Source organism: Acomys minous (assembly GCF_964271855.1).
Source record: "Acomys minous genome assembly, chromosome: 6".
NCBI lineage: Eukaryota > Metazoa > Chordata > Mammalia > Rodentia > Muridae > Acomys > Acomys minous.
This window is the reverse complement of record NC_140487.1, coordinates 18,418,044-18,439,869: the sequence shown is the minus strand read 5'-3', so window position 1 is coordinate 18,439,869 and position 21,826 is coordinate 18,418,044. Positions and strand designations below refer to the sequence as shown.

At 41.5% G+C, this 21,826-nt stretch overlaps 1 protein-coding gene across 1 annotated transcript in view; it reads right to left on the bottom strand.

Moving 5' to 3' along the window:
- The window catches only part of COL28A1 (collagen type XXVIII alpha 1 chain), a 156,968-nt gene that overhangs the window by 9,170 nt on the left and 125,972 nt on the right, over positions 1-21,826 (bottom strand). The window contains exons 28-33 of the mRNA XM_084786801.1: positions 18,556-18,628; positions 18,018-18,094; positions 17,894-17,929; positions 11,312-11,348; positions 9,168-9,716; positions 8,266-8,423 (exon numbers count right to left, since the gene is read on the bottom strand). Coding sequence (XP_084642927.1) covers positions 8,266-8,423; positions 9,168-9,716; positions 11,312-11,348; positions 17,894-17,929; positions 18,018-18,094; positions 18,556-18,628 — 930 coding nt within the window. The remainder of the gene's footprint in view (positions 1-8,265; positions 8,424-9,167; positions 9,717-11,311; positions 11,349-17,893; positions 17,930-18,017; positions 18,095-18,555; positions 18,629-21,826) is intronic.

Below are 21,826 nucleotides of genomic sequence, written 5' to 3'. Positions count from 1 at the left end.
GTGCGTGAGAGAGAGAGAGGAGCCCCTGAGAGAGCTGAAAAAGCATACAAGTAGAAGGGTGGAAATTTACCTTTAGACATGTAAGGATTCAGCAATTAGCCAGTCCTTGGTGGCCCTTCCTCAGAGGCATATTAGAGGCTGTAACTTGGCTTCAAAGGACTTCTACAAAGTAAGGGACTACACCGGGAGGGAAGAAGGGCGAGATATGAGAGAGAATCAGAGGAGAGTGAGGAGAGAAAGAAAGGGAAATGGAGGAAAGCAAGAGAGGGAAGGAATAAAAGAGACAACACCATACAGACAGAATGAAAGGCCAAAACGCAAGAGAAAGAACAGAAGACACTGGTGTAGTGAGAATTCTGGAATTTTGGTTTCTTTAAAAACAGAAATACTGCAGGGCATGGTAGTACACACCTTTAATCCCAGCACTTGGGGAGGCAGAGGCAGCCAGATCTCTGTGAGTTCAAGGCCAGCCTGATCTACAAAGAGAGTTCCAGGACTATTACACAGAGAGAAACCCTGTCTTGAAAAACCAAAAAGCAACCAACCAAACAACTAAACAACCAAACAAACAGAAATTTCATAAGAATGTTTCCATTTTAATCCTGGGTGTGGGGATATGGGGATATGAGGATGTGGGGATATGAAGCAGCTGACTATGATTTGCCTCCAACCAACCAACCAACCAACCAATCAAACAAACTGAAATTTTATCAGATTTTTTTTTTCCATTTTAATCCCAGGTGTGGGGATATGGGGCTGCTTCGAAGCAGCTGGCTATGATTTGCCTCGTGCTCTAGCAGAGGCGTGGTTGTGCCAGCTGCAGATAGTTTCTGCGATTGAGTGCCACATGGAATTCTCAGAATTTTCCAGAGGGTGTGTAGCTAGAACCTCGGTGGGCAGGGTGGGTGGTTGTTGATCGTTTGGGGGAGTTGGTTGCCGTTAGTTAGTAGTTGTCCTCAAACAGGAAACAAGAAGAAAGAAATTAGAGTCAAGGATCTCCATCTTTCTCTCTCTCCTCTTTCCTTCTTTCCTATCCAGTGATGGGTAAAACCTGGGGGATAAAGGGTGGGAAAAACAAACAAACAAACAAACAAACAAACAAACCAAAAATTAGCTAAAGCCTGGCTACACACTAGCCTAAAGGGAATAACTTTATTAGGTGAGGATAGATCGAAATAGGATATTAGCAAAAGAGCCGTGTGAATTCAGAAACAGTTTGCTTGTTTTTAAGATGGGTAAATCTGAAACCTGCTTCCTGGGCAAGGGCAAAGTGTCTGGTAGGGTGGAGAAGCCAAGTCCCAACTTGGACCAGGTAGAAAGAAGCATTGAAGAGCACAGGTGGAGGATTAAATAGTGTCAGGTCAGAGCTGAAGACAGAGCCCAGGCTCAGATGAAGCAATACTTTCAGTTCCAGTGTCAAGTCTGAACCTGATCAGGACTGCACTTCTCTGAGAATGTTCCAGTAGAAGCTAGGCATGTCGGCTCAAATCTGTAATCACAGCACACAGGAGGCTACAGCAGGATGCCTGCCCTGAATCTGAGGCCAAACTATGGTGCATAATGAGTTTCAGGCCATTTCAGACTATAAAATAAGCCCCCTGTCTTAAAAAACAAACAAAAATCCCTGTTGGAGCATGGTTCAGCAATGGCTTCTTTGGGTGAACTTGAGAGGAGGTGATGAGCACAGAGAGAAGGGGAAGTAGAGACAGACACATTCGGCTATTGCAGAGGATGGCACAGCACATGGATGCTGATCTACACTGATGTGGAGGATTCATAAAGACTGCAGGCTGCGTCTGAAGATGTCAGGATGATACCAGGAAGAGGGAAACTCTTCCTTGCTTCCTCCACCACACCTCCTCTAGCTGGTAACAGAGCTACCCCTGGGGCTCATCTCACACTAGATTGGCTGTGCCTGTTATCTGGTTGCTAGGAAACCATTATGTACAGAAACCCCGCATCCTCCTTCTTCTCCAGGGAAGAAGTGGTCTGTCTGTCAGTTATCTAAGTTATATGCAGTTGAGGAATGCTTTTCATAATAATAAAAAAAAGAGCTTTATCAAAAGAGTAGATAAGATTTCATTCCTTTCTACTTCAATATGTGTGTGTGTGTGTGTGTGTGTGTGTGTGTGTGTGTGTATGTGTGTGTGTATAAAGAATTCTGTATGAGACTAGTTCAGGTGGATTACTCCTGTGCATGGACACTAATTGTTAATTCATTTAGAATCATGAAAGGTAACTTCACCCAGGAAATGAAGATGCTTATGGAATTAATGGGCCATTCCTGGAAATAATTGTTGACCTGATAAGTTGGTGTCTAATTGCTTTCACTGCCTTGCTTTCATTTATACCATGAAAGTCTTAACCCAACTTTCCAAACCAGAAAGAATAAATAAACATTAAGTGTTAGCATTATTAACGCCAGCACATATTTTAGGAAACATCTGCAATAGAAGATTGTCACATTTTGTGAAGTACTTATTTATCCCTCTCAGTTTCCCTCTTGTACCCTGTCCCCTATTAACGCTTCCTGTTCCATTGCTCTCACTTAACCCTTTATACCACTATGTTCTAGCTCCCCTACCTTGAGGCCCTCCCCCACGGCCCCTCACTAATTTGCAGGTCTTTGTGGATATTCCAAATTTGGAATGCATGTATCTGCAGACTCAAAGCTACCATCCACAAATGAGGGAAAACATGTGATATTTGTCTTTCCAAGTCGCAGTTTCCTCACTCAGAATGATAGTTTCTACCTCCGCCCTTTATCTGCAAACTCCATTTTTCTTGACAGCTGTATAATATTCCACGGTGTGAATGCACCATGTTTTTCTTATCCTATTCATCAGGCTGTTTCCATTTCCTGGCTATTGTGACTATGGCAGCAGTGAGCATGGATGAGCAGGTGTCTCTATAGGAGGATAGAGAGTTTGTGTATATGCCAAGGAATGGTATAGTTGAATCATATGGTAAACGTATTTCTAGATTTTTGAGGAACTTCTACATCAATTTCTGGACTGGTTGCACCAGTTTGTACTCACACCAGCAGTGAGTCTGTGTCCTCCTTTCTGCACACCCTATCCCAGCAACTGTCATGTTTTCTCTTCTTATTTTTTAACTTAGCTGTTCTGACTAAGGTAAGAGAAAAATCCTAAAATAGTTTTAATTTGTATTTCCCTAATGGATAAGCATTTTTGAACATTTCTTAAGTGTTTCTCAGCCATTTGTGTTTCCTCTCCTGAGGTTTTTTGTTTCCTTGATACTTTGTATATCATAAATACTGGCTCTTTGTAAGATTTATGGCTGATAAAGGCATTTAACCATTCTATAAGCTGCCTCTTCCCCCAAACCACATCCTTGGCTATACAGAAGCATTTTAGTTTCATAAATTCCTTTTTATTAGCTGTCAAGCCAGGTTTAGTGGCGTGTGCCACCTTTCTTTAGTTCTAGCACTCCAAAGGCAGATACAGTCAGATACCAGTAGAGTTCAAGGCCAGCTGGTCTAAGCAATGAGTTCCAGGACAACCAGAGACTATATAGTGAGACTCTGTCTCAAACAAACAAACAACAAAACAAAACAAAACAAAACAAAAACTTGTTGTTCTTAATCCCTGTGCTATTGTGATCCTAAAATATTTTTATGTTTACAATTTTTATAATAGTGCAATTGGTGTTTTTTATTGAAGAAAATCTTCAGATTTTTTTCTTTTAACCCAATAGCTGGTATAGCATTTATTTCATCTGTCTACTATGTATAAAGCAAAGCATAATTTTAAGTCATATATAGGGCCTGATGTTTAATTAGATGTGGATGAAATCCTCAAGAGATTTCAATTAATTAGAAAAGTTAAGGCACATACATGCATGCATATGTAACTATTAATAATATAACACATAATAAATTACAAGAGAAAACATAAGTTACCCCAAGGAGAGGGACAGATCGCTCCCCTAGACTGGTTTACAAGAGAAACAACAGAGGTTTGCAAGTTTTGGACCAGGAGAGCCTTCTATTATCCTCATCTCTACACATTCCCATTCTCAGATATTTAGAACACGTGTAAATCAGGACTGAGTCTCCTTCCAAGTGGAATGCTTAAAAGTTAGATTTTTTTGAGGTATACATTACCAACTTATATTTCCACACTAAAGTATAAATAATTCATTCCAAATTTTTCCCTCTAAGATTTTGGTAGAAGGAAAAGGAAGAAGGAATGACAGAACTAGGTGTCTGAATGAACTTACAAAGGACACAATAAAGAAAGGAATAACAGGGAGGGGGAGGGAGAGAGAAGAGAGAACAAAAGAGAGAGAGGGGGGAGGGAGGGAGGGAGGGAGGGAGGGAGGGAGGGAGGGAGGGGGAGAAGAGGGCATTTGCCTACATGACGACATAGCTTAGAAAAACTTGAGAACAATTCTAAGTCTCAGCATGTGGACACCATGACACGGATGAAAAAATGCTTTCTCTTGTAACAGTTACCTCAGTCATGGTGTCTGCTCTTCACAGAACAGAACGGTAACTAAGTCAATAACTATCTATGTACACACGTAGTTATAATATTTCATTTCTGTGTATATGCATCTATCTTTATTCAATGAGATTTCTCAGGTATCCCAAAGGTTTAAACTGAGTACGAATGTACATTTGTCTGCTCAGACTAAATAGTTATAAGGAAACTCATTGCTTACAGAGTCTTCTCCTAGGAAAACCTACTGACGCAAGGGCACTGCACCAAGTTCACACTCGTTGCAGGTTTCCACTGTCTCACAGTACCCGTGGAAAGACTTAATCAATACTCAGTTCTGGTCCATGTGGTAGCTGTTGTATAAATCCAGATGTACTCTTTTGAGGTCTCCCTATGCCCACCACAGCGAAAGTGCTTCATCTGTCACGATCTGTTAAAGTCACTTGTCTTTCTGGGTGATCAGAATTCCTAGACTACCACAGCAAAGGCATGTGGTCTTACTGTTCCTCATTCTTATAGTAACACAACCGTGGATGCAACTAAAGCACTTAGCACGGCATAAACAAACTCATTATCTTCCTTTTAAAAAGGAGGCTCCCCCACCACACCCACAGTAGTCTGGTATCTCTGTCTATCTTATCTCTAAGCTGAATCCCCACAATCACACCAAATCCCACCCCCTGTTCTAAGCTCCAACACAAAAACCAAATCCTACCAATGCTGCCTAGGAAAAGCTTCCCACTCGACACCTCTTTATTTCTGCTTTCCCTGCTTATCTTGTATATAGCCCCATAATCTCTCACCCAAACTGTTACTCATCTCATATCCCAGCCTCCCGTCTCCTCCTCTTCTCCTCCTCTGATCTTCCACACCATAACCAGAGTTATTCTTTCTGTGACCCAATCACGGCCATATGACATTTGCTGTATACACAGCTATGCCCTGAGTGCCTGTGGACAAAGTTCAAACTCCACCGCATGACATACAAAATCATTTATAATTAGTTCTCAAAGACCTGTCCAGCTTTAAATTCTACCATTTTATCACACATACACCTTAGCCTACTACTGGACTAAGGTTTTCTATTCTCTTGAATTGCCTTGTGCTCCTCCAAAACTCACATATAAAAACTTAGACTCCACAATACAAAGCTCCTGGAAGGTGGGCGCTCTGGGAGGCAATGGTGTATGGGAGAGGGCTCTGATGAGCATCATCAATGCCTTTCTAAGAAAAGACATAAGAGCTGCCTTGCTGTCATATGAGAACATGTGTCTTCTCATAAGCCAAGAAGTGAATCTTCACCTAACAGCAGATTCAGACTCTCCAGTCTTCGCAACAGTGGGAACTAAATGTTTGTTATTTAAGCCAGTCCATCTAATTTTCACCCTTAGCCTCAGTAGCCCAAGACGTTTTCTACTTTTCTTCCTAACGTGAATTTTCACCACTTCTTGTGCTTCAGCCATCTTTCTGCTTCCACTCTTGTACATCAGTGCATCTTGGTACTTTCTGTACTTTCTGATAAAGCATGGGGTGAGAGCCAGCACACAGGGTGGCAGTGGATTACCAAGATGTGCTCCCTTGTGGTAACATAAACAAAGTGTGGTTTAGGGGGTACAAAAGGGACTGTTTATACACTGATTGCTAAATGAAACATGGGCTTACTCTTTTTAAGGAAGACTTTAGAAAACGTCAAAATGCCTATTAGGAAATGGGTCTCATAGTTTAGCTGAAAACCAAGCGATAAGTCACACAAAAAGGAATCTTTATTTAGAGGGTAGGACAAATGCCAGTAAGGATAGACACAACAAAATTTTGACAGCTTATGTGGTATCTTGAATAAGAATGGCCCCACAGGCTCATAGATTTGAATGTTTGGTCATTAGGGACTGTATCTATTTGACAGAGACTAGGAGGTGTGACCTTGTTGGGGCTTGGGGCTTGGCCTAGTTGTGTTTCTGGGGTTTGGAGCTTGGACTTTGAGGTCCAAGGAGCTTGGACTGCTCAAGCCAGGGCCACCATGCCCACACCCCCCAACTGCAGATGCAGATGCAGAACTCTCAGCTCCTCTCTAACACCATGTCTGCCTGCATGGCACCATGCTTCCCACAATGCTGATAATGGGCTAAACCTCTTAAATGCTAAGCAAGCCCCAAGTAAATGCTTTCCTTTATAAGAGTGGCTGTGTTCATGGTGTCTCTTCACAGCCATAGAACGATGGCTAAGTATGAATCTTGTAGATTGCAACAGTGTCAAGTCATAATGCCACAAGGATATGTCCTTAGCCATACACTATTGTCTCTAATTTACTTTAAAAGTTTTAGATAGACAAGGGCCAATAAAATACTCCATCTGCTTTTATAAATAAGTTTTACTTTAGACTGAATGCTGAGTCTTGAAAATACACGCTACCACTTAGCCAAACTCCAGCCTTCCTTTGCTAAATAAATTTAATTAGAGGACAATCATGTTTATTCATTTGAATATTTTCTGTGACAACTCTTGCAATTCAAAGACAAAACTGAAAAATTGAAACAGAAATTCTATGGCCTTTCAGTCAAAGTATCCAGTAGATGACCATTAGTATGGTGACATGTGCTGTACATCTGAGGGTATAAACAATTCAAAACAATTCAGCATAAGCCTCTTGCTCTAATAGAAATACTCATTTGGAGTCAGTATCCCAACAGATGGAAGCATGCCAGAAGACTTTCTGCTCTTTCTGAATAAGGAGTAACAATCTAGTGAGTTCTGCAGACTGTGCCCTTAGCAATAGTATTCTTGGCCTGCCTCCACAATAAGCCTGGCTCTCACTCCTGATTCTTAATGTCTCCTGGAGTTTTATCTCTCTAGTCAGCCAAAGCCTGGTGCTGTACTATTGATGCACCTGCTTACAATGACTGGCATTTATGAAAGGACAGCGCAGAGGCTTCACCAAGCTGAAAGAACAATACAATGACCCTCGCTATGTTCTCTAACCAAGATCCACAGGAGTTGGTCTAGACAGCTTCACTTGGAACGTGTTAAGGAAGAGACTGTATTAAACACTTACAAGTAACTATGGGGGAAACTCTCCAGTTTTCTCCAGATCTGATTGGCTCAAGTAAGTTCCCAGACGCTTGCTAAGAAGACAGTCACTTTTGTCTTTATCTCCAGGATAAAGACTGGGAAGTTCCCATGCGGAGCACCCATCTGCACCCACTTTGTACCATGATCATGTACAGCTCCTGCCCCTCCTATTCCATGAAGAGAAGCAGAAAGCCCAAAGGGCAAGAGTGTGGAAGTTGGGCACTAGGACACAAGTGTAAACTTTGGGGAAATTTGAGATGGTACAAGGTGAATATAGCAATGAACAAACGAGGGAGAGTTAGAGGAGAACCTGCAAATCTCAACAAGAGGATAAATTTATACAGCACAATATTAATCTGTTCCAGGGCACTTGGTTACAACAGTGGTAACAGTATTAGATAAATATAGCATTTGCAACATTTAATAAATTATTATATAGCATGGGACAACTAATTCTATATTCATGTTATAAGTTCCAGGGTTATTTCAGAACTGGAAATCTACCATCAAGGTGGTAACACTTGAAACCAAGGACCTAAACTTATCTATAGCTCAGCTGATTCTGAGCAGGCAGACAGGGACAATGTCTTTGATAGCAAACAGACTACATCATTTAAGTGCAAGGAGTGAACCAACAGCTAGTTACCAACTCACAGGTACTTACCAGCTCACAGCTACTTACCAGCTCACAGCTACTTACCAGCTCACAGCCACTTACCAGCTCACAGCTACTTACCAACTCAGACATTTCCTTTGTTGGCTTTGGAGTGGATGAGATAAGATCCAGCTCTGACATCCCAAATTCAGGTTGAAACGGTGATGATCCAAAAATTTGAATGAGGTAGGAATCAAAATCCTCACAAATTTTTTTGGACAGCTTTTGCTTCAGAGTATCTGTTTTAAAAGGAGCCAGAAAAGGGGGTTAGTGTAAGCCGTGAAACTTTACTCAGTGCCTAAAGAGATCAGCATTGTCCTTAAACTATGCCACTTCCATGATTAGAAATCAACTGCCAAGTTAACTATAGTAGCAAGCATTTTTATATTATGTGTAAAAGATTATGTGAAATATTTTACTTAATAATACAAAATAACACCAATACCCACTTATCCAAGGTACCTTCTCACTGAGCTATTCTGTGAAAAGAGCTAATACTATGTAAGTATTAGTAGTATAATACTATAATAATAATATATAATAAATAATAAAATAATATAATAATACTAAGTAAGCAAAGCTTCTTAATTCTATATAAAATAGGCTCTTGCTGGTTTGGGGGTTACCAAAAAATCAGTTAGTACAAAAAATATATTCTTTATTGCTGTAACAAATTAAAAACTCTCTCAGACAAGATGATAAAGCCTTAATTCAACTGTTAAAATATGACATTTTCACAAATGTGTGATCCTTATATGGTCGTTCTAACACATGAATAGCCTAGTGAAACTGGGTACTTACAACACATGAATAAATATAGGACTGTGATATCACTCAGTGATATCACATTTGGTCTTTAACCTTCGGTGGATTATAGGCTATAATGTAATGTTGAGAGAATCCTCTTTAAGTCCCTGACTGCTGGTGGTGTGACACTGCAAAGAACAACGTCTATTCCTTTCCACTGGGGCAGACAACCTTACCTTGCAGGGTAAAGAAGTCATCAAACTGATATACGTGTTCTGCATCAGTAGCAATGAGATTCATTTCTTTGTGAAAAATGTCAAAGTTGGGATCGTCTTTCTTCACCACTCCAATCACAAATCTTTCCACGTTGGCATCGTTGGCATCCTTCACGACCTCTGACAGTTTCTTTTTATCTCGGGAATCTGTCTGTCCGTCAGTGATCACCAAGGCCACCTTCTTTATACCTGGCCTGGCCTCCTTGAACATGTCGTTGGCTGCTTGAAGAGCAGTGGCTGTGTAGGTGCCTTCCCCCAGATACTGCATACCGTCCACCACCAGCTTGAAGTCATCCTTGCTGGAGAACTGCTTCAGGCTAGCCACCTTCTCCACCTTGTGGCTGTAGTTGATTATGCCTATGCGCGCTGTGGCAAGGTCCAGGGCTACCCGGTCAGCCAGTGTCTTCACAAAATTTTGGATGATCTGAAAGTTCTCTGGTCCCACACTTTCTGAACTGTCGATCACAAACACCAACTCCAGTGGAGTCTCCTTGCATTTGGGCCCGCAACCTAAAAGAAGAGTGTAGAAATAGAAACACAGAAGAAATGAAAAATAAACCATCATATATTAATACCACATTCATAGGAGAGTGGCAAGAAGGGTAGGGATGAATCAAAGACCTCAGCTGTGGTCTTCCTTTCCTATGATGGTAGGAACAGCTTATAGCTCTCTGCTCACTGGACTTTTTAAAAAATAGTATGTATAGGGGAAGGGGTTGTTTTTGTAGAACTTTCCTCTAAACCGAAACATTTCAACCTGGAGATAAACTCCATAAGATGAAGGAATTTCTAAAAGGAAAAAAAATGAACAACTCACAAGTCTTAGAAACTCTCTGAAATTTATCAGATTCAGAGGAACTCTCAAGTCTGTTAAATTGTCTACAAGTCACATAGGAAGGGTGGGATTGAGGTTCTAGGGTTTTTCATTTTGTTTTGCTTTTTACTTTTGTTTGTTTGCTTTTTAAGCAGCCATACTAGAGTTGTCTTCTGGTAATGCTGATACCTTGGAATCATTATGTTCCCAGAGGTAACCCTCCCATATATTCCTGTGAGGGAGGTTAGGGAGGGGGCTGGGGGGAGTGGTGGGAAGGGAAACTGTGCTTGGGATGTATTGAAAACAAGCCGGATAGATCTATCCCCGCTTTTAACAACCTAGCGTGTTCCCTGTGAGCCTCCTTGGCTCCATTCCTCTCTCGGAGTGACTACTGACCTCATTCTACACTTTCTATTTAATCTACAGCCCGAACCTGCTATTTTAACCTCCAACCATATCTTTAAGCAGAACTGGAGATTTGCTCACTGGAATGCCAGAAGGATAAAATGACAGGATAAAAGTGTTTAATTAGAGGGAAGATTAGGGCCCCAGACGCTGCATGAGAACAGCTGCTCTGGGCGCAGACTCCACTCACCCACTGTGAGGCTTATTACAGCTTCCATGCTATCAGGGAGGCCAGCATCTCATCTGTACGGTGAACCCCTTGACAAGAGGGATTCCATAAAATACTACTCAGTAAGCAACCATTCAGAGCTGGGGTCCCCAAAATGGATCCAGGAGCCATGTCAAAATTGTTCTATTGCCAGGCTGGCTCTTCAGAGACAAAGAAGTGCTGGGATTTGGTGCTATTCTTGCTTTGCTCTTCTTCACATACAGAAATTATTATTATCCCCTTCATCTTCTGACTTTAGCTGATCTTTTTCCTTATTCCCTCCTTCTGGTAACTCTAGATCTAAGGTGGGAGAATTCCGATTTCCTTGTGAAACAAGGTGAACCCCCATATCTCTTCCCGCCTGTGAGCACAGGCTTAGGGAAAAGCATGTGAGAGTCATTAGCTGGTGTGCAGGTGTCTGCTGGGCTCTTGCAATGAAATTTCTTCCCAGGCTCAGGTAAGTTACTGACTGTAGATGAGCACAGTGCTTATAAAGGTCCTAATCCCACTGTCCAAACAGCCTCTAGAAAACAATTGTCTATCAGGGTTCCTGTAGCCTCCCTCGACACCAGCTCTACACTGACTTTTCAGATAAACCTCTCATTCCCCAAGCACAGCACACAATGGGGCTTACATACACTGTAAGAACATTTCACTGTCTTGATAACTAAATCTTACCACATATTTCAATGATAAGTTTGATAATTTCTTCTTTCTGGGGGGAAAAAGAAAAATATATTAACATTAGATTTATGACCATAGTATGTTTCCCATAATCATGAGAGATATAGGTCTTATGATTGGCAACGGGCCATTTGATTCACTTCTTCATTGGAGGAAATTTAACAAATAGCACAAAAGTTGAAAGGTAGATAGAATGTGTCATACTCCAAGTGAGGTTGAATGGTGCAATTAAATAGCTCAGACTGTTAGATCTTAGGTTGCCACTCCAGTACACATCAGCTGTGGGACCTGGGGTATCAGACGACACAATAGTTTCCACGTCTTGGGGTGATGATGCAGGTTATATGAAGTGAATGTGCACAGGTCCGAGCCCACCAGGTACTGCGTCCACTGGGATGCTGCAAACCAGCAGAATGATTTAGACCATGTGTGCATGTGTGTGCTAGCACTAAGGCAGAGGTCAAGGCCTAGGGGTACCCAATCTTGGTCTTTTTTTTTTTTTTTTCTGCTTCAATACTCTGTTCTTAAAGTCCCCTACTCAGTTTTCTGCTTTTTTTTTTTTTAATTCCTTATAACATAGCCTGGTGCTGCCAAAAAGCCTTTCCTGTCCTATCACCTGTCTGCTCTATCAGACAGCCAGAATGAGTTGCCCAAAGTCAGTCTACCAGTGCCACACATTGCCTGTTACTTGTTTACAAGTGCTAAGATGATGAGAGGCCAGGGTATGTGTCTGCTAAAGACAGGGAGCTGAAAGCGACAATTACCAGAACCCTAGATCTCAACAGGAAAGGACAGCAGAGTCAATGTAGGAAGATAAAACTAACAGACACAAAATCAAACTTTAAAGAACAAATCCACAGCGACAGAATTGGGGTAGAGACAATATATGTAACTGGTGATACGCTAACAGCTCAGCTAACAGCAGCACTAACGGAGACTACTGAGGCCATTCTCACCTAAAAATAGTTTTATGACAAACTGAGTAAAAAAAAAATAATGATTCTTTGCAATGTGATGCCAATTTGCACTAACCACATTCTATCAGAGGAAGGCGTCAACAGTGGACCCTCTGCTTTAGGCATTGCGTTACTTTTCCACATCCAGAGACAGTTAATACATCTGAAACTAGACTGTATGCTGAAAGGGAAAGTTTCTGTATTTATGTTAAATATATCTAGAAAGGAAGATGTAGGTATTTCATCTGTTTATTTGAAACAAGGTCTCACTATGTCGCCCAGGCTATCTTAGAATTTAAAAATTCTCCTCCTGGGTGTTGAGATTTCTATTTAACTTTTCACATCTGGGAAAATATATTCATCGAGCTTTATGATTATATTTTTCACTTAACATTCTATCATAATTTGTTTTTCATATTATTAAATATCATGAAAAGCTTCACCAAAGCATGGTCACTTTTAAGGTTCTTTGATGAGCAGTATAAAGCTATATTTTAGAAAAGTTATGAGAACTAATGCATCCAATAGTCTGAATAGAAGGAAACTCATTTTATTTCAGGCACAATACTGGGTGCAATTACTACACATTATTATTACACCGTATTCTAGATGGTGAAAACATGGGGTTGACAAGTGACTAAAACAAAAGGACTGGGAAAGAGGGAATTTAAGTGGAAGCAGGTGATTGTAGGCTTGCTCTGGGCTATGGAAGGAATGAGGAAAGGCAGGTAGGATCTGGGTGACTGAGCCCTAGTACACCTGATGCCTCTCTGGGGCTTCAACCTGAAGATGCTCAGATGGCTATAGGATGTAAGCTCTGATACTCCTAGGAGTGGTCCAAACTACACACAGATTTAAGCAATGCTGTGGTACATGTGGCTGATCAAACAGGGACCACCATTTATTTTACACAAAGCCTTATGATTTTTCTAAATTTATTTATATTGATATTATTAATACTATTACTCTTCTGATTGTACATATATGAAAGAGAAAGAGATAGAGACAAAAACAGAGTCATGGAGATGAGGGGTAGGGAGACATGAGGGTGGAACTTGCTACAGAAAACATATGAAGTCTTACATAGGTTCCATAAATCAAACTCTGGTCATCAGGCTTGCACTCTTTGGAGACAACACCATTACCCACTGAGCCATCTCACTCGCCATCTCTTAGCCTTTTATAAAGCAATGTATCTATCCCAACCTAAAGGAGTATTTTCTATGTTCGTAGCAAATCATTGTCATATCAATTACTAGTCTATTTTTATCACAAGAATATACATCCTAGGTATAAAAATAGATATGATTTTATAGAAAGGTAAGGTGAGATAGTTAGACAAGGTCTTCAAAAACCTCAGAGACATACAAAATATGTCATTTAAAGATGTTTTTTATTATTTTAAAGATTCATTGACAATGAGACAGGTTAACTCCTGGCAATACCCAGCCTACGGCAAAGAGCCTCCTTATGGAGATGGCTTCAAATGTGGCAAGTAAACCACTGGGAAAATGTCCTCATTTCTACCACAGACAGAATTCTGCCTAAAAATGGGCAAGCTTGGATGCAGGCAGAGTCAATAGCCAAACTCTGCCAAGACAGGGTAAGCAAGTCCTCAATAGTTCCTGTCTCACAAATATGGCTGTAAGATATTTGAACTAGAAGGCAGAAGATAATGTTTCAACATTATAGAGGGTTTTAAGTGACTGCTCAGGCAGCAATCTGTGTCTGTCCTCTTCTCATTTGGGAAGCTGCTAACCTGTACTCCATGTATACTCAGGTAATTAATTTTATTCCTTCTCAAGTCTCTGATGATGTTGAAGACCAGATAGCTTAGTTTTACAATGAAGCTTAGTTGTTTAGGGGTTAAAATGTTTTTAGGTTTAGATAGATGTTTTAAGTTGATAATGAGGAGATATGTTAGATATTTATTTACATTCAGAATTTTAGACACACCAAGATAGGATAGATGTTTTCTTGAAGGCTGCCAAATACAAATAGCTAAAACACTATGAATGTAACATTTATATAATTCTTGATTGTGTCATAGTTTTTTCTTGCTATAAGTAGTTTATTTTATACATGTAATAATATATGTATATGTAAAATTTTTTTAATTAATAAAAAAGATTTTCATTTAGTCTGCTATTCAATTAGCCAGCCTTTCAAACTACATGTCCTCTTGCCTCTAACAGCTAACTCTCCATGTTGAGCTTAAGGACAGGAAAGTGCAGCTTGAGTTTAGACAATGGGAAATACCAGCATTGAAAAGGCAGGGGAGGAGCATCTGTGGGCTGGGGAAGGCTCCTGGGAGTCTATGGTAGTGACCCAAGCTGAAACTCCTTGCAACAAGGGGATATGGACCCTCAAGTGACTACTTCCTCTAGCTGGGTGGGGACACCAATCAAACACAAAACCTTCAACCCATCCAATCAATGGATGGACCACCATTGACATTACTAATTATATTCTGCTATAATTGCCCACAGTAGGCTAGCATGACAGTCATCTGAGGGGCTTCACACAGCAGCTGATGGAAACATATGCAGAGACCCACAGCCAAACATTAGGAGGAGCTCAGGGAATCTTATGGAAGAGGGGGAGGAAGGATTGAAAGAGCCAGAGATATCAAGGACACCATAAGAAAACCTACAAAATCAATTAACCTGGACATATAGGGGCTCACCCACCAACCAGAGAGCATCCATGGGATGGTACTAGGCTACCCATGCCCACACACATACGTAACAGATGCCCAGCTTGGTCCTCATGTAGGACCTCCAACATCAGGAGCAGGAGTTGCCTCTGACTCTGTTGCCTGCCTTTGCATCCCTTCCTCTAACTGGACAGCCTTATCTAGCCTTAATAGAAGATGTGCTCAGTCCTACCTAATATGACCAGGCAGGTTGATACCCATGGGAAGGTCTCCCTTCTCTGAGAAGAGAATGAGGGTGGCACAGGGGAAGGGAAGGGGGCGGGGGAGGAGGGGAAGGAGGGGAAGGGAGGGAAGGGGAGAAAGGGACTGGGAGGAGAGGAGGGAGGAAACTTTCTACCTGGATATAAAGTAAAGTAAATAAATTAATTAATGAGAAAAATGTGATAAGGATGCTGAAGTGTGCTCTCCACAGTTAATGGCTTCTGGTGGGTTTTGGGAGGGGAATGACTCAGTTCTGTTTAAGGAGCAGGCCACTGAGAGTTTGACCATGTTCTAGTGAGTATATAGATAACAAAAATTGGACTTTTTTAAAAATTGGGGGGTTTCTTGGGAGGGGGAGTCACAAGGATGGAGGGGAGTGTGGACATGGAAGGACTGGGAAATGAGTGTGATCAGAGTACTTGATGTGAAATTCCCAAACCATCAATAATAATGTTAAGTTAGAAAAGAAAAGAAAAGAAAAGAATGATGAGGCTGGTGCAACTGAGTCTTTTTAAAAAAATCATTTGCTATTAATGCAGAAGCCTGTAACTGGTTGAAGTGGTAAGAATAAGTAACAGCAAAGGGGTCAGGCCTAAGTGGGACATTTACATCCCCTTGCTCAAGGCACAGGCAGCACAGTAGGAGAGGGAACAGCAAAAATATAGCTGAAGGATAAGGGGATGTGCCATAGAAGATGGCCATTCCATTCACGGCCTCATGGCAGCTATGGCTACCTGCACAAGACCTGCCCAGGACTTACGGGGCTTGGAGAGGCACATGAGGCCTCATTCCTCCCTGGGGCACTGGAAATTAATAGCTGTGGGATGTGTCTGGAAAGTAAACCATGCTCTGTAAATAACCTCCCATCTATTCATCCATGCTCATGTGGCCAACCCCAATTAAACTCAAACACACACACACACACACACACACACACACACGCACGCACGCACGCACGCATGCACGCACGCACATGCACGCACGCACACGCACGCATGCGCACACATGTGCATACATGCACACAACATTAAAGCTTGAGAGGGAACCGCTTGGGAAGAAGGGGTTCAGCTGAACAGAAGGTGGGTAAGAGAAGGTGAAGGGATGGAAGTTTCCGAGGCCCATCATAGAGAGGCCTGTCCGAAGCTGTCAAAGAATGGATAAATCTACAGAACAAAACCTTCCATGAAAGAGATGGTCTCTCTAGCCTCAAACACTGCCCCATGCCATTTTGTTCCCTCTGGACTGCCTCCCCCTATACTTTTATCAAACTGCTCATCACATGGTAGATGAACTTCTTTTGTCTTTTTCTCCCAAATTCAGAGCCATGGGCTCATATTCTTCATAGGCTCCTATTTTCATAGCGCATATCTGTAAGCCTGGCCACAGCAACGACCTGAGGAATGTTGGAACAGCAAGGCAGGTGTCAAGCTACGGGGAATGTGTCTTCCATCTTTACATGCACTCTTACTTTGGCACTGTTAGCAGCTAACTGCTGTGCACTTGGTTCTTCTCTCACTGGTGACATCGTTGAGGATATGTTCAGTGGTGAGGGACAAGAGGAAGAAGCTACTGTCGGGACCTAGCCGACTTCTTTTTCTCTCTTTTTAAATTTTCCTGCCGCTGTAGACAGGATTCGCATCCCCAAATGAAAATTGAGGAGGAAAAAGAGGAAAAGGAAAAAAAATCCTCCCTTTCCAGTTTTCAGGGGACAAACTGCTTTCAATCAGAAAGGGAGAGTTTGAAAATTTGAGAACCTTCCTGCCCATTAGAATTTTAAAAAAATCATTTCTTTTTTTAATGGTGAATGGAAAAGAGTAGGAAAAAGCCTGTAGATATTTAACAAATACGTTTATTCAAGCATAATCCCAGCTTTGAGATAAGCAATTTCATAGAACTTCCTTATAGAACTAGCTCAAGGAAAAAAAGAGTCCCGCCATGTGAGAAGAGAAACATGAAATAAAACCTCATTTGGCCTTTGCACTTGTCTTAAGCAGATCACTTCTTTATTGCTGATGTGGGACCCATGCCAAACTCTGCCATGTTAGAAATCCTGTGCTTAGGCTGTATGCTGTGACCTTCGAGTTGCTGACCTTTACCTGACCAAGAGGTCTTGTTTTCTAGGCCATCCTTGGACCATTTACCTTTGAAAGAAGTAGAGAAATCTCAATTTAGAACCACCCAGAGGATCTAGGAAGTTCTTACAAGGAACTACTCAGAGAACTAGGAAGTTCTACAGGGAGCGATTTAGGCTATTGCATTCTTGCCTGGAGGGTAGGGTGAGTGAGATAAGAATAGATCCTATTGACCTTGCCCTATATATGTTCCTGCCAGTCGGCAATAAAGTGAATCCCTTACACATAGGGAAAATCCTGACTTGATTTGTTATTTCTCGCGTCTCTGTATCCTACTTTCAATCCCCACTCCCTCTTTCAGGTGAACCCTGATTCGATTTTTCCCGAGGGTTGGGACCCGACATGCTGATAATAGCAACCCCATTATTTCAGGCAACCCCAGGCATTGACAGCTCTGCACGGCTTCCTAGTGTGACTCCTCCCCTCATCCAGGTGCAATTACATCCCGCACCTGGCAGCAGGCACCATCATTTAAACAGGACAATCCAACATGCAAAAAATACATAATTCTAGAGCTACAACATGAACACAGCAATTCTGAAAGCAATGACCTTTTAGGATAGATACTCACTGTAAGTCCCAGGTCTCCCTTCGGTCCTTGTAATCCCTACTTGGTGGAGAAAGAGTAACAGTCAGGATAGGCTAGACCCAGTTGACAGTATAGGCCACAGTGAGGTAGAAAAGCCACATCTTGCCTGTTTTCCTGGAGATCCGGGTTCGCCAATGTCTCCCTTTTCCCCCTTCCTTCCCACATCACCTTGTTCTCCATGGTCTCCCTGTATAATATGGTTAAGAGATAAACTTAAACTGTGAACATTAAAGTCAAATAAGAAAAAAAAAATCCTACAGTTGGGTTTGTTGTAACTAAAAGCCCTTTATAGACTTAGAGTTCTACTGACATGAATACACATAGGGAAAAAAAATCATTTACACTTAAAGGGTATTGAGACACCTCATCAGCTCACTGCCTTCGGCAAACTCAACTATTGTGTAATTTACCAGGTTCCTGAGGTTGCTTGTGTTTCCTACATGCATGTCATAAGGATTTCATTTCTTACTGGCTGCCTTTGAAGAATGAAGGAAAATACATTGTAGGTAGAAAAGCTAGGGCGTTTGGATTGCACCACTGGTGGGCTGTTCAGCATGGTAGGAGAGGCAGGAAATGTGAGATAACCATCAAATCCGAGGCTAAGCAGTTCAGATCTTGAGCATTTCCTTAAGATCCTAATATACTTGCCTTCTGGCCAGGGAGGCCATGGCCCATTGTGCCTTTTGACCCTGGCAAACCTTGAGGTCCTTGCTCTCCCTACATGAGATATAAGAAAGAGACGTTCTTATTAATTCCTTTGAATAACTCAGAATGTTTAGTGAGTTAGAAACTCACTTGCAGCATACACACACACACACACACACACACATACACACACACACACATACACACACACACATACACACACACACACACACACACACACACACATATGATACAGATAAGAAGAGCTAAGCTTCTCTTTGCTAAAATTCCTGTGGTATAGACACCCTTTCTTTGACAGATCTAATGCCATAGGCACACTTAGTTATTTACAAATAGCTAATGTTTCAGTTTATTTTTATATTTTCCTATACTTATAATAGGCTAAAAGGACATATTAACAAAAATAAAAATAAAACAGCATTTTTCTCCAGTCAGGGCTAAGGAGATGTGTATATACTTGTCTATAACCTTTTTGTTCCCCAGGCTGGACTTGATTTTGGCTTTTCCCCACATATCTTATTACTTTTTCATGGCAAAGTCACATGAGGGCAAGAGCAATATTATGGACTGGACTATGAAATAGAAATAATCACTAATAAGTCCCAACATCACTGTAATTATGCTGCTAGGAGTTTATTCCAAATCCTTACTTAATTCTGGATCAGTTGATTTGTCTGTGGTAAAGTAGGAAAAATGCTGGACTTCTTTATTTCCCTTCCGGCATGCTTTCAAAAGTAACCAACCCCAAGAGACTCATCAGTGGGCACAATAAAAATTCTAACACTAGTCTGTACCTAAGGCTAGCCTAAAGAGAATCACAGGTAGAGGGAGAGGTAAACAGTCCATTTGGCCATGAGTCAATCTCTCACAGCACAGTGTGTCTGACCCTACAAGTTCCTTCATACTGACTAGATTGCAAGTGTACAATTACACTCTTGGCTCCTAAATGCAACTTGATTTATATAAGCAAGTTCCTTAGACTGGCCAAACTATGAGAACATGTTTCCCAAATATCTTTTCACCTTGGTGTCCTTGAGCCTAGCCTAATGCTGTGGCAGTGAGTCAGGCAGGAAGGTCCACTTGTGCAGCACTGCAAGCTATGGACACACCTAAGGTGACTCACTCTTGAGAAGCTGTGATCCTCTTTCAGCTTAGCGGGAGGTACTAACAATTTCCGGTTTATAATCAAGAGCTAATTCTCTTTGCCCGCAAGGGAATTTGGAAATACTGAAAGGCCAAGAACTCGGCTTGGAAACTGGTACCAGCTAAATAACTTTTGTATCATGATAAAGAATAGGTGGGAATGTAGAGACCACAGACCCACCTCACACTCAACAGAAATTTGGCTCCAGAGGGAGTGGATCTCAGCCTCGGCTAGCAGTCAGAAGAGTTTGTTTGGCTATAGACCAGGTAGTCAGGCCACAGAGAGATACGGAGGGCCTTAGGGAGGCAGCTGCCCGAAGTTCTAGGGCATCTGCATCCAAAGAGACACTTGGTAAAAGGTTGCTTTGGAATATTGGCACGATGCCTCAGACCACTGGTGTCTGTGCTGAGGGGTCCAGAGGGACCCCTGGTCAGGTACAAGGGAAACAAAGAGTTCATGGAAGAACATTCAAAGGAAACAAGTGCTTAGCTTTGTCCCTATCCCAGAGGAGGATGGAGAGTAAAAAGCACTGTGATGCTGTGGACAGTCATCCCTGGGAAGTCTACACTTAGACGGGGCTCTATACCTTTCTAACAATTATGCAGAATGATCGTTTCTTACACAGTATTTCAGATCTCTACAGTAGATATCACAAACGATGTGCAATAAAGGTTTATGACTTAACTGCCTTTAAGAAGTGACACAGTTTCCCTGCAAAATGAAAAAAACATATCCTTAGGGAAAACTCTCTGGGAAGGTCAGTTGTCACATTAGGAGTAGCTGGGTGTCCAGGAACCTGAGCCAACATGCTTCCTAATGGAAACTTTCTATTTATGGTTGTTAATGAAGGAAACTGTGTCTCTGTATCATAAAAAAGGAGTTTTTTCTCCTCCATAAACATTATTTTCCTTCAAAACCCTTGAGGGTTTCCTAGAATGTTCAGAGTAGATCGCTAGGCTAAAAGCCTTTAGTAAGCCCATGCCTTAGTTTAGCAGAGGTGAGTGCCATATGTCACTTTTCCTCCTATGACCCAGCAAAGTGGTAAAGAATGATTTGTCTGCAAATAAGAAAGAACGTGTAAAGGGTGTGTCTATTGGAAATTAAGTACAATTAAATACTCATTTCAAGCCTAACTTCTCAACCTCTAACAGTATCGATACTGGAATAGCTTTAAGCTTTCAATGACTGATTATTTTATTTTTAAAAAGTTACAAGACTCATGCACAACTATCTGAATATTTTAATTTTTTGTACTATTAATAAGAAAGGAAATAATTGTTATCCCTTCTAAATGTTTTCTTGGGCATAGGAGGAAGTTATCGACTTCATAGATGCCAAAAAAAAAAAACCAACTGTTAAATGGACCTCTACCTCTGACTTCTACTCAGATTATAAGAACATGAAAATAAATCGTTCTTAAAACAAGAGCTATATATACCATGTTTACATTAGGAAGCATGTCTGGGTAGGCTCTTGGATGTGCAGCTACCCCTAACTTGATAATTGAGTTCTAAGAGACTTTCCCTCAGGATACAGCTTTTCACTTTGTTGGGAAACTGTGTGGCTTCTTAAAGGGAGTTAAGCCATAAACCTTTATTACACACCATTTGTGATATCTGCCACATAGATCTGAAATATTACCTAAGATATGATCATTCTGCATAATTTGTAAGAAAGGGATAGCGCTCCTTCCGGATCCCTCTGTGTAAGTGAAGTCACACCCTTTTGTAGTCTGCAGATGTAGGACAGCCAGTCTGTTCAATCTCCTAGGAGGCCATGGATCTCTAAGACACAGGACCTCAGGACACCCTTCACTGATAGAAATACCAGATATTATGTATAATCTGGCAAGTAAGATTCAGATAAAATTCTCTCATTGATTTCTACCACTGTACCTGTTGAGAGATGACAGGACCCTGGGGCTCGCACACAGAGCAATCCCTTTCTTACTGTTTCGGAGGCTGAGGACCTATCATCCAGACAGGGCAGGAGTCATCATCTCCTGAAGATCACTTTCTGCTTCACAGATGGTGTCTTCCCATTGCATAGTCTGAGGACACTAGTTCATCTGTGAGAACCCTGACTTCTCCAAGGCCATGCCTCCC